Genomic DNA, 14,034 nt, shown 5'->3' with positions numbered 1-14,034 from the left:
CAGTACTCGTCACACAGAGCACTGCCGTAGGTGAGTGGTGCAGGTGAGAACACCTGCGCAGCACACCCTGTTCCTGAACGCCAGACTGATGTCCATTGCGTGTGCGTATCCCACCTTGTCACCCCAACCACAGCGTGTGCTCCTTCTGGGCCACATGCTTGCCGGCACAGCCTCGCGTGTGTGTAAGTCACACACTTGCGTTTGCCCTGTGTCCTCTGCTCAGCCACACTGTTGTGCTTGTACAACGACAAACATCTAGGGATGCTTATCTGAACACTTATCTCTGTCAAGAAGCAATGCCTGACTGTGCTGAACACTTCCAAGGATACTGACCTGGAGGTTAAAATTTCAAATTCACAATGAAACCACAGACAGTACTGCCCATATGCTGAAGAAGCATTTCCTAGACTACAGTAAGCCTTTGAAAACCTCCGTACCAGAGGTAAAGGAGGAAAGGGTTGACTCATATGACACGCACAGCACACAGGAGTCTCATGTGACACGTGCAACATGCAGAGGAGTCTCTGTACTGTTTCCTCCACCCATGGGTCAATGTTTTTGGCATTTAGGGTTGGGAAAGCTGGGGAGACTGACATGCTTTTAGTTAGGAAATATGGTTGCAACAGGCAAACAATGGGAGGGAATGATTATAATGTTTATTATTAAATTTCTTTTGGTTTAATTATTTGTATGTACATGTGAGTGTGCGGGGTGTGTGTGTGTGTGTGTGTGTGTGTGTGTGTGATGACATGCTTGTGGAGGTCAGAGGACAATCTTTAGGATTTGGGTCTTTTCTTCCACCATATGAGTTCCATAGATTGAACTCAAGTGCTCTTGCTTGAATGCAGGAGCCATTACTGGCTGAGTCTTTTCACTGGCACATTCAGGCCATTGAAAATAAGATTTTAATTTACTTTTTATCTTCTCAGTGTTTGTTTCCAGGTATATATGTGTGCCACATGCATGCCTGGTGCTTTTGGAGGCCAGAAGAGGGTAACAGGTACCCTGGGGTTGGCCTCATAAGTTGCCATGTATGTTCTGGGAATCAGATCGCCTGCGAGAGCAGTAAGCATTCCTACCAATTGCTGAGGCATCTATCCAGTCCCCATAGAACTTATTTTTAATGATGAAATTATGGACAAACTCCCTTGTACTCTAAAATATGAATCAAAAAACTTTGCGCCTGATTTAGGTGACAGAGCAGATGTGGAGATGAAAAGTTTTGACCAAATTATGAATAGTAAACAGACAACAAAGAATGAAAACTTACTTTCTATGTACCTGTGTGCTCTAGAGACCCCTTACTAGTAGAGACAGGCTATAGGGATGTTACTTTAGAAAAAGCTAAGATACACGTGCACGTGCGCGCACACACACACACATGCACGCACACACGCACACATGCATGCACATGCACATAATTTTGGAGTTTTCACTGAGGAGGCTTCTTCTGCCTTCCTTAGAATTTTAGATCCCCTCTGAGTGTTATTTATTTGGATCTGAACAGGTGACAACTTTGCATCAAACACTAGAACAAAAGGACAAAGGTTGACAAGAAGATTGCGTTGTGCTCCAGCCTGCTTCCGGCCAGCTCATGCCGAGGCTCTCATCTTCTGGTTTGCCTTTTAAGAAAAGAGACTTCTCCGTTTTATTCATTGTTTTCTTGTTTGTGAGGAAAACAAGGAAAATAACTCTTCAGGAATGTTGTCACAGGTCACAGAATTTGTCTTTACATTAAGGAGTTTGTGTTGTTGTAATTTTCTCAGACAGCGAGTAGTTCCTTTGTTTACTTTAATTAAACAGAGCAAGATTTTATACGCTGACACCCTATTACTATGTAGTTTTGTTAGGTGTATATTACTGCCTAATGTAAAGTTGGAGTCATAAAATTAATACGCTAGATTGTAGTTATCTCAAAACATAGAATTTTCCCTCAGAAATCTATTTCACATAAACTCAGCACATGAACATATCCATTCTGATGGTGTCAGTAAAAAGAGATATCATTTCCCAATTGAAACCAGAGTACAAGAGCCGAGAGAAGCCCATGAAAAGCAGGACTTTAGGTGATGGCGGTTTGCATGTGATGTCAGATAAAACTCTTTCCAAAAAATGAGTGAAAAACTCCTTGACCAAAGGTAAAGCAGAAGCTGATGCTTCATAGGAAAGGTTTATAAGTCCACAGGGTCAAAACTAAGCCCCCAGAGTGACTAAAATGTTCAGTTTAAACATATAAATGAATATATAGTAAATCAGATTTTATTGAGAAAAATGAAAACTATGCCATGTGCTAGAATGGCATGGGGATCTTTTTTTTTTTTTTTTTTTTGCCTTTTTTTTTTATTAATTTATTCTTGTTACATCTCAATGTTTATCCCATCCCTTGTATCCTCCCATTCCTCCCCCCCCATTTTCCCATTATTCCCCTCCCTTATGACTGTTCCTGAGGGGGATTACCTCCCCCTGTATATTCTCATAGGGTATCAAGTCTCTTCTTGGCTACTTGCTGTTCTTCCTCTGAGTGCCACCAGGTCTCCCCCTCCAGGGGACATGGTCAAATGTGAGGCACCAGAACACGTGAGAAAGTCGTATCACACTCTCCACTCAACTGTGGAGAATATTCTGACCATTGGCTAGATCTGGGAAGGGGTTTAAAGTTTACCTCCTGTATTGTCCTTGGCTGGTGCCTTAGTTTGAGCGGGACCCCTGGGCCCAAATCTGCCTATCATATTGTTCTACTTGATACCCTATCATAATGTTCTACTTGTAGTGGCATGGGGATCTTTACTTAGATTTCGTGGGATAGTACGGAGACATCTACAATTGGTAAGAGGCCAGCTCAGTTTAACTCAGCTCCAGGGGACATCACAAAGGGATTTCGAGTTGAAGAGCAGAGGGAAGAGAGAAAACTGTAAATAAAACTGTAAATTTATTAACAGGAGCCATCAGGTGAAGAACTCCATAAGATTTCCAGGATGGGATATCTCTCTGATCTAAAAGTCTCACCAAAGCATGGCTAGCCAGGCCAGAGTCCAGGGATCGGTGAGAAAAGGTATCAGAGGAGTTTGTATGAACTGAGCTCAGCAATCAACTGTCATGAATATTCAAAAGTTTTAGCATCCCGAACAATATTAAAAACACAGATGGATCCATCAACTGTAGATTGTGGGAAATGAAGGCAATATTTTGAAAGCAAGAAGAATAAAAATAAAAAAATAACATTAGTTTTATGACTGAATACTTTTCATAACTTATTGTTTATTAGGTCAGAAGCAAAAACATATTCAAAGTTGTTGAGGGGATTAAAAAAAAATCAATACTTCCTTTTAACTAACTACCCTGCAAAAATATCCTAACAATTAAATATAAGGAGATATTCTAACAATGTACATAACAAATGATGTCAATGAAAAATCAGATAAATTGATAAATTCAATAAACATAGGAGTATTGGTTAGCATAACTCAGAATCCAGCTCATGATAAATTCTCAGCAAGCTGGGAAGAGATGAGAGCAGGCTCTTCTTAAAGGAAGAGTGGTGCGAAGCAAGGTTACAGCTTTGGATCTATTTGGTGATGGGAAGCAGATGTTTCTTTCCTAACATCTGGAAGGAGAAACAGCCATTTCAAACCTTTCTAATGGGTTTTGTAGCGGGATGTCATCATTGGTGCAGGTGCTTCTGGTGTGGCTCGGACAGCTCCACTCGGAGAGTCCTCCTCAGACTCAAATGGCTGGTACAACAGAACCTGTTCTCCAGCTCTCTGCATAATAAAATCATACAAGGAGGACGGTGTCCGGTTACACCAACCAACCACATACAACTAGAACTGCCTGAGAAGTACTTTTAAAAGTAACTTTGTAGAAAAGGTGGGAAAATAAAATGGTATGTTAGATAATTGAAGAAGTCTAAAGTATCTCTGCCTCTGCATTTCGCTGTAATAAACGGCCCCGTTTACCTTATGCGGCAAATAAAAATGAAATGTGAGTAGATGGTGAGCTCCAGTACAGAAAGATGAGCTGGTGAGCTGGGAAATAACTGCGTCTCATTAGTTAGACAATTATCCCCAGAGACAGATTCACCAGGAGAAGAATCTATGTTGCAGTTGGGAAACAAAACACCCTAAGAGGTTCTGCCGATACTAATAAAAGCGAAGTCAAAAAGCTCTTTTCGGTGAAAAGTAAATATTCCAAAACTGAGAGAAGCCTGCCTGAGGTTGGTAATGTGTTTACTGCAAGAAATTCCAGCTGTTTTTTTTTTTTTTTTTTTGGCTGAAATGCACTGTAGGCTGTCACTGCATTGCTGTTTATTTTAATGCTCCAGACATCACAGGCTTAATTTTGTGGTAATGGAAACAAGAAGAAATATCTTAGGTAGCATGGTCTGGGTTCATACATCTTAGAAGAACTGAGAGGTGACCCCCGGAGGTCCTCTTGCCGTAATAGATGAGATTTCCAGTGTTGCGAACTTTCTTGAGGCTGAATGAACGTGGTTGGGTTTGACACATGAGGAATCTCAAAGTTGGGGCTCTCTGGAGCCAACAACATTTCTGCTGATCAGACAAATTGAGTCTTTGATGCTCAAAAGTTTAATGGGCTACCAACTATGCCTCAGCCATTCATTCTAGCAGTCAGAGAGGATGGGCCCCTCATGTATGTGATTGACAATGCATAACTCTCACCTGTAAGTCTAGGATGAGTTATGTGTCTCAGTATCAAGAGCACGTATCATTCATTTCTTAAGAAATGTAACAACAACAACAACAAAAGCCAAGGAAGGAAATTACGAGAAGACATTGCACGGTGGGGACGTTTTAAGTGCTTACTTCCCTGTCTCTGGCAACTTCAAAATTATTTATTAGCATTTCACTGATTCACAAAAGTTAGACTCTGAGATGGGAGACAGGGACCTGAAGTCCCCTCTGATGCTCTTTAATTCTCTCGCATTCACCTTCCACTTTTACTATATTAAATAAGGAGTTGCCCAGCTGGGTGTTCACAAAATCCCTCTCATAAGCATCAACAGCCCACCTGTTCCAGGATCTCTTCCTCCTTTTTTTTTTTTTTTTTTTTTTTTTTGAGGGAACCTCAAATTACAAAAACAAATCTAAACTTTTCTATCCAGGGTAGCTCTTCCCTGACTAATTGACAGAATAACTGACACGCATACTACAGCCTTTACATGGACCAGGTGCTGCACTCTGGAACGTGTAGATTCAAGAGCTACCAATCGGATGACTTTTGTCACAAAGCACGTCCTTTGGGAAGGGTGATGGCAGGAAAGAGTATCTTTAACAGAAATGTTGTCACGTAAGAACCAAATGTGCAAAACAACTTAAAATCCTTTCACAATTACAGTATTGGTAGAACAAGACAACATATATTTGGTACTGTAAAAGAAAATGAGTATTTCACGCTTCTACTATTTTGACCTTCTCTCCAAGCGGAATTGATGTCAGGGTCCATCACACAGTTGCACCTGCAGTTGTCACGTCTGTCTCTCAAGAGATATATTTTTGCACCTGCCTTTCTGAGTGCTAAGTATCCTGACAGAGTCACGAGGTTCCAAGTCATCCAGGAAGAGCTCCTGACTACCCGATCCCTAACGGGTGCCACACAGATTGAGCTAAAAGAAATGCTGTGAAGTTTGACATGTAATGGTAGGCTGGTGAGATGCATGGTCACATGTCATTATAGCAGCGTGATTCGAGTGAAGGTAAGGTCATACGGATCAGAGATAAAGGCAGACAGAGAGCAGACAGATCAGTACAGCTGTGTAGACATGTGCACTGATGGATACATCCAGATAATTTTGTCAGTGGGGTGAATGAACAAATAAGAGCTGGAGATATGGGGTAGCTCATAGAATGCTCGCCAAGCAGGCACATAATCTCAACATGGTGACACCTGCCTGTAATGCCAGCTTGTGATATGTGGAGCCATGAGGATCAGGAATTCAATAGCACAGTCTACTATTCAGTGATTTCACGGCCAGCCTAGTCTAAAGACCAAAAGAAATCTATCTGGGTATACTGTTTAGATTCCAGTCGAGAGATCTAGAAGGCTAAAGAATAACATTAAGATAACACTTCCTCATGTTTGGCTCTTTACTTATTCTGGTAAGATTTATTCTGGTCTGTTCACAACGATCTAGAACAAGGCAGACACATACATGTCTGGGTGTAGTTTGTAGCTGAAAGCATTGAGAGGGCTTTGTTTCTCCTCTTCACGTACAACCTGCATACTTCCTGTAGGTGAGCCCAGCTACCCCACCTAGTGAAAAGACATTGTACTTAGACATGGACCCGGGGCTCCTACGACAGGCAGAGGCCTGTGGACATCGGCATTACGAACACTGAACTTGTTGCAAAGACCCACATTTTGGGAGTGTGTTTGTGGTCACCTTTTATTTCTAAGACCTTCGCTCATGTGACATCAGGGTATTAAGCAACACACCAATGGGCTGTTCTCTGGCAGGCACAGATGTTACGGGGAGGGGGGGGGCGGTGCAGAAATGAGTCAAGAAGAGCCTCGCATGGCGTTTGCACACTGCAGTTCTGAATCTCTTTGCTTTGTTTTCAACTTTTTTTTTTCTCCCTGGGAAATCAATTTCATTTTTTTTTTTTTAATCTCTAGTCTGATGCTGGATGCTTTACAGTCACAAAGCTCTCTCAGCACTCACCAGGAATAACATCGGAAATACTAATTATGAGCTTCAAATTCCTGGCTCTTAAATAATTAAAAAATCTTGAAGGCATATAGACAGAAACAACAGTCTGTCTTCATAATCTGCACAGTTCAGGGAAATACACACAATATAAATCTTTAAATGCAAAGCAAGATCTGTTTTAGAAACAGATACATAAGGGAAATTAACTTTTGTAGACCTCAAATGCCGGAAATAAGCTTTTGATCCCCGAGGACAAACATTTTTGAGCTACGCTTCACCATATAATTACTATCGTTTTCTTAGTTAAACTTTCCCATCCTCTGCTGGCTGGCTCTCTATATAAACTTACTTTTATTTCTAATTACATCATTAAAGAGATGAGAATCAAGTCTAATTAAATAAATACATGAAAATAATTGTCATTCGCTTACCTGCTGTCTTTGAAGGATGTCTCTTTAAAGAAAAAAATGTGCCTGGTCCATTGACTAGAAATAAAGAATCCTTACACATCTCCAACTTGCATTTCCGTTCACAGATGCTGACTTCTGTCAGTCTTTTGTCTCAGGTGCATCCATTCAGCTCCTACTCTGCTAATCAACCACTAAACACAAGGTACTATGGGCGTGCCAACGGACTAATTACAGGTCTGCTCTCGAAGCAGATGCGCCAGAGCTAATCCCTCAGTAGAAGGAGTGCCACCCAAGTATGTGAAGAACATTTCCGCCATCAGTGGAATAGCTCAATCACATTGCAGAGAATGTGCAGAAATAGTCTCACACCCAATTGCGGTATTCCTATTCAGGAGACTCAAGAAACCCACAGATTGAATAAAAGAAGGAGTATGTGGCTTCCTGTTCATACCGAACAGCGGAAGTACACAATGACAGTTCATCAGAACATGCATTCCTTGCACAGAAAATACTCCTGGCACGTGCTGGCATTGCCGCAGAAAATATAGAGAAAGGGGTCAGGAACTCTGAAGGTTCGTATCTCGGGTGAGGGAAAGAGCAAAACAAGGAAGGTCCACATGTTTATAAGGAGGTTGATAATCATGTAGAAGACAAGGTGTATACAGAGTATAAATATGTGTGTGTGTGCATGTGTGTATATAGACAGGTATATGTGTGGGTGTATATGAGCAGGTATGTGCATGTGTGTGTGATTATGCACAGATATGTGTGTGTGTGAGATCATGCATAGGTATCTATGCATGCAAATGCACAGATATGTGTGTGTGTGTGTGTGTGTGTGTGTGTGTATGCACAGGTGTTTGTGTGTCCGTGAACATTTACAGGTACCAGGTACTTAGGGAAAGGAAAATGGAAAAATTGGGGATGAAGGCCAGAGATAAAGTTAAATGAGGGGCCAAGGACAACCCCATTAAGACTACAGCCACAGGTGAGGCATTTGGCCAGTTTTCAAAACATCCTGACCTCCTTATCTCATGACAAAATATGCGCTAACATTTAATACCACTTATTTTGTCATTATTCAGCATATATGAATAATTTACAATAATTTGTGGCCAGATGTTGTAATGAGTATACAGGATCATGGCCTCTCTGGCAGCAAAGTGACTTCATCTGATCAGGTCTAACCCTCAGGTTTGGAGAAGGTCTAGGTCAGTGGTCTCTTCTCGGTTGCACACTGGACCCCAGTGAATTGAGTTTTCAGCACCAGTTATCTGTGTTTTGCCCTTTGAGATGCACATTCAGAAATTCTAAAGTGAAACATAGCTGTCTTCCCAATGAGCTCCCTGGGAAAATGTTGAACAAATGGCTTGGAAAGTGCTCGAATCAACTACACTTCAAATTCTTAAAAATCCTCATAGATTGATATCATCAAGTCTTTATGATTTCTATTGCAAATAGAATACTAAAGGAGCTTACAATGGCCTGCAATCATTTAAATGTAAGCATAGAAAATGTGAAAAATAAAACAAATCAGAAAAAAAATTTTTTGTCTGGTTTGCGTGTCTTCAAAAGAACCATTTACTACCCAATCTAAAATTTCTCTGCTATAATGATTTGGTTTTACCTAGGTATGCAATATCTAGTATGTTAATCTACTAACTTGTTAACACAATCTTTTATGTATAACAACAAAGACACTTAGCCCATTTGCACAACATGGAAACCTAATTTGAATATTTAAATTATGTGCTGAAACACTAATGAATGGTACTCGGAACGAAGTATCAGAAGATGAAACAGTTGTTTGTTATGTCATAGCTACTTCAAGCCTCATGTATTTGGTATATGTTCACTGTTAATATGTGTGATACGTGAGTGCATATGTACATGCATGTGCATTTCTTGATGTGGTTCAGTCCTTCTACCATGGTTTCTGGGCATCAAACACAGGTCATGTGGCTTGTGCAGTCTGTATTTTTTTTTCCCACTGAGCAATCCTACCAGCCTATTTGAAACACTTGACATAAATTTAGAAGTTTCTAGAGCTGTGCTATCCCTATGTCTGAAGTCCATTTTTAAGTGCTAGGGAGAGCAGTGTGGGGGTGTCTTGGAACTGCATCTCACATCCAGTGGAGTTACCTGAATGACACTGTCCCCAGGGCTCATGTCTGTGTAAACGTAGACATCATAGGAGATTTCGGGGAAGGTGGGAGTGTTGTCATTTGCATCCATCACGCGAATATTGACCACGACTGGTTCACTTTCTTGCACACCATCGAATGCTGTTATCTGTGGAGAAACAGAACATCGCAGAGAAGTCACATACACACAAGAGCAAAGAAGTTGCTCTTACAAGCAAAGGCATTTCTATGACGACTTAAAAGCATGCTCAGCTATGACATCAATAAAGACGAATATCCAAAATGTTCTTAATGTTCTAAGAAGCAATCACTGAAGACTCCACATATAGTTACAAGAATCCTTGAATAATAAAATATGAAAAGATTTTAGAAGCTTATGGTGGACCAATGACATTGCTAACACTTAAAAGTTAACTACAAGTTTGTTGTTGTTGCTGACTCCTACAGTTCCAGCAGACCTCAAATTCATTATGTAGATGAGGATGACTTGAATTTGATCTTCTTAAACTCCTACTTTCACCTCTCAAGTACTGGGATTATGGGCATGCACCTCCACATTTGGTTTATGCAGTAGTGGAGATTGAACCTAAGATCTTATGCATGCCTGCTGGGCAAGTACTCTACCAACTGAGCTATATCTCCAGTTCCAGTTACAATTTAATCCCTAATGTATAACTAAAAAATTTTTACAATTGAAGAATTTGCATATAAGATAACATTTCCATAGTTGGCATTCTCATATGAGGAAACTGAAGGCCCTAGATATGCAATGTAATATTCATCCTATTAATATGCAAAATAGCTACATAAATGATTGATCAACATTCATTACTCATGATATCTTAATCACCTTTCTGACAGTTTAGAAGTACCTACCAAGCATCAGGGGCTGCAGCCATCTGTTGGCCATCCCGCCTGAATCACTTCTAAAATCTACTGCCTCACTAAGTTGTAATTGGCATATGAGGCAATAGAATAAGCTCCTAAGTAAGACCCATAATTTGTGGCCTTGTATCATCCACTTTTCTCTTTTGCTTCACTTGGGAATTTGATATAATTGAACTTGCTTCTATTTCCACGATGCTAGGTCTATGTGTAAGTGTTTGGTACATTTATAATCTCTTATTATACATAGCTACAAATCACAACACTAATGATCTTCACTGCCCCTCCAATAAGTCAAACCCAAGGTCTTTGTCTCAATGTTACCAACACTCTGGTGCTGATGCTGTCTGGTGCTGGGGTCCTGTGTGCACTGTGGGATGTGCAACAGCACTCACTGTTTCCACCAGTGGATGCCAGGAGACCCTTGTGCATTTCACCAGGTCCTTCCTTGAGGGAGGATCATTCTTGGTTGAGAACCACCTCAACGCAGACAGCAGAGATAATGAAAATCAACCCCTACCACAAACGTTAAAAATAATGCCTTATTTGGTAGGTTTCACTCCAGATTATTCACTCCTGTAAGGTAATATTAATGCCATGCAAAAATTAATAAAGAGTAAAAGGAGGAAATGAATGTATAGGTGTTGCCTCTTCTTCCTGACATAGCACGTATTTACTCTCAAATCATTGACCTTGTCAACTTTAATGTTAGTTTCTGCTAGGTAGTATGTTCATATATGAATTTTTTTTTTTTTTACCAGAAATGTGTAGGTTTGCTGTTCCTCTCTGTCCACAGGTTGAAGGAGGGTAAGGTAGCGGGTGATGCCAGTGGGTGTAACAGTGAAGACTGAGGTATAATCATTCAGAAAAAGGTGGAGTTCTGGATCTTTTGTCTTGGAAAGAAAATATATCATTTGAAAAAAAATGGTTAGCTAGCACACAATGAATTTTTAGTTTATTGTCTGAAACTTAAGCCTTAGAAGTTATTATAAATACATGTTATTATATAAAAGTTGCTAAAGGAAAAGAGACATTCAAGTAACCTTTACCTACAAGCAAACAAAGCCAAAGAAAAACATGGTCCACAAAATACTGAAGCCTTAGTATAGTTAAGGTAAAACGGAGACAACAGGAAGAAAGACTAGGAAAAAAGATAATTGAATGTACTTTTGCTGGTCATTTAATACCAAATTTTCTATGCTTTATCAGATCCAAGATCTAACAAATAATAGGAAGAAAGGAAAATTGGAGCCTAGAATCTCAGCTGTAAAATTTTACAGTCATTTCATTTTTAGTAATAAACTGAACATATGCATGCTACTGTGTTGCTCTCACTTTTAATGTAAAACATGAATAAAATCAGGGATGAATTATTCATTATCCATAAATATTAGGCTTGATTTTTTTCCATTTCATTTTAATACTGTAAAGTTCTTCAAACAAAAACACAATATTTTAATTAAAATATTTCAGATGATTTGCTAGAAAATGTTTATAAACTTAACACTTGTTTCTGTCAAAGAGCATAGGGAAAATTACAGTATAGAGGAAAAAAATTTTAAAATTCATAACTAAGATAATTATCATAGCACTGAAAATGCTTCACAGTTTTGCTCATCCCCCTCTCAGTACTAAGATATTCTTCACTGCTGTTGGGAGATGCAACAGAAATGAGATAAAGAACTTGAGTTGCTGCCTGAACAGCGAACCAGGAAGGCAGCTGGGGAGAATAAAAGGGGGAGCCCCAGAGTTCTGCGCAGCTGGGGGGAATAAAAGGGGGAGCCCTGGAGTTCTGTGCAACTGGGGGGAATAAAAGGGGGAGCCCCGGAGTAACGTGCTCTGGCTAGTTATGAAAATGGGAGATACGGGAGACAGAGTATGTTCACAGAATGTCACTCCCTTTAAAATGTTGTCATGGTATTCTGTGAAATGTGTGTTGAGAATACTTTTCTAAGTCTTTTCTTAAGTATTGATCTCAGAGCGCAGGACAGGAGCTTGTCAAGCGTGTTGACTTGGGAAAAAAAAAAAAAGACTTTGGATCTTAAATTCTCTGTGTAGAAAGGCAAGGTAAATACTGTCTAAAAGTGCACACACTCCGAATAGCAACGAGCTTTCTTCAGTGGGTTCCCCTGTGCGGAGATGTATCTATATTCCAAATATATTTGAAATGGATGCTACTCATTTGAACCCACAACAATGTGTGTTCAGGCTTGGCCTCATGCACTTCTCTGCCCATGCTTTGGGGATCAGGGTGGTGTTCTATTTTCATCTCAGAAAAATAAAGGAAGAGTACTATGGAGGCTGGATTTCTTCTGTTGATTTTTAAATAATCAAATCCACTAAAGCCATAACAGCCATGAGCCTATAGTCTGCTCCCTCCAAACGGGTCTTCTAACTGACGACATTTAGTATTTTTAGCCCAGTTATGGACACGCCTAGAATGTGGCTTAAGTTAAGTGGACAGCTACGTTAATTAAAATGTAAAATGATTTATGAAAAACTATAGCTTGACCCACAGTCTTGAGAGTTCTTCTTTTATCAAATAGCAGTATTAGTTTGTGATGAGATTCAGTTATTAACTTAAAGATGATCCAAATTGGGTGCTTAGTTTCACAAATAAGTGAATGTCTCCAATTTTTCAGTGTTCACTTTTAACGTTATCAAATTACAATACTTCAAAACTAATGTGACTTTCTGTGCCCTGTGTGTGTTACTAATATTGCTCCCTGACACATTTTACTCATAACCCTGGGCTCTTATGATACAGATGTGTGAGCTTTGACATAATATTTGTCTAATAAATATGTACTTCCTCCATTTGGCGTGTATCTTCCATTATTCTCTTCTCTCTTCGTGCCCCTACTTTCCTTCAATGTAGATCTGTGAGGCACACTCAATACATTCTCATGCGAGCACTGTGATAATGTGAATATTAGCTTGTCACGCTGCATGTGTTTATGTGGCTGTGGTAAAAATATAATTTATTACAAATGGCACCATTTTCTTTGACTAGTTTTATGAGATTACAATGATATTCCATGTCAGATGCCACCCATTTGAAATAGGTACACACAGCTCTCCATATAAGATAACACTAATGGGATTCTGACCATCTCACTGCAGTAGTGTCTTGAGTCTTGCACTAGGATCTGACTATAGGTGAAGACAGTATCTCTTGGAGCTGGCTTTTTACTGCCTTACATGGACCTTTAATGTCACAGGACCCGCTTCAGCCCACACTGCCCATTCTGCAATTAATCTCTTACTAAAATAGACTTTTCCTTGACGTTTATGTTTATTTACAACAGGAGCCTTTTATATCTCTATAAAATATGAGGGAATGCTATTGCCAAATACCCTAGTGATCTTTCAAGAACAAACATTTACGACAGTTTGGAAATATTGAGCAAATTGTCATTTTAGCGTTAATGTTTTAGATTGATTTCAAGGTTAATATTGCATTGTAAAATATGTCATGTCTTTGGTGACTTGAATAAACATGTCACGTAATTGCAGTATCAAGTTTCAGTGCCTGAGTGTCAATGCAAACAACATTGGTGCCTTAAGATTTGTGCAGTTACAGGCTTCATCTTTCTTGACCAGAAACATTTTAAATATACCAAAATTTTGGCAAGCAATAATCTGTACATTAAATCAAATACTACTTTTTTCATAAAGTACAGATCTTCCTTTGACAGTCTATATTATGATATCATAGTTTTGATTTTGTGAGTATAATCGAATTTTTCTATAGCTACAGAATCAAGTTCAGGAAATATTTGTGTGTTTGCAATGCCTCAGACCACATAGGAGTCTAGGCTCCTACTTCACAGAGTCAGATGTGAATGGATACATTTCCCCACATATCCAAGAGATTTTATGATTAGACATGTGATACCTTCACTTTATTTTCCCACAGGACCGGTAG

General features: G+C 39.6%; 1 protein-coding gene across 1 annotated transcript in view; it reads right to left on the bottom strand.

Moving 5' to 3' along the window:
• Pcdh15 (protocadherin related 15) overlaps positions 1 to 14,034 on the bottom strand; it is a 428,603-nt gene that overhangs the window by 267,431 nt on the left and 147,138 nt on the right. Inside the window, exons 10-11 of the mRNA XM_051153212.1 lie at positions 10,865 to 10,999; positions 9,220 to 9,369 (exon numbers count right to left, since the gene is read on the bottom strand). Of these exons, the coding sequence (XP_051009169.1) occupies positions 9,220 to 9,369; positions 10,865 to 10,999 (285 nt within the window). The remainder of the gene's footprint in view (positions 1 to 9,219; positions 9,370 to 10,864; positions 11,000 to 14,034) is intronic.

Source organism: Acomys russatus, chromosome 11, assembly GCF_903995435.1.
Source record: "Acomys russatus chromosome 11, mAcoRus1.1, whole genome shotgun sequence".
NCBI lineage: Eukaryota > Metazoa > Chordata > Mammalia > Rodentia > Muridae > Acomys > Acomys russatus.
Note: the sequence above shows the minus strand (reverse complement) of the source record. Positions and strands in the feature narration are given on the sequence as shown.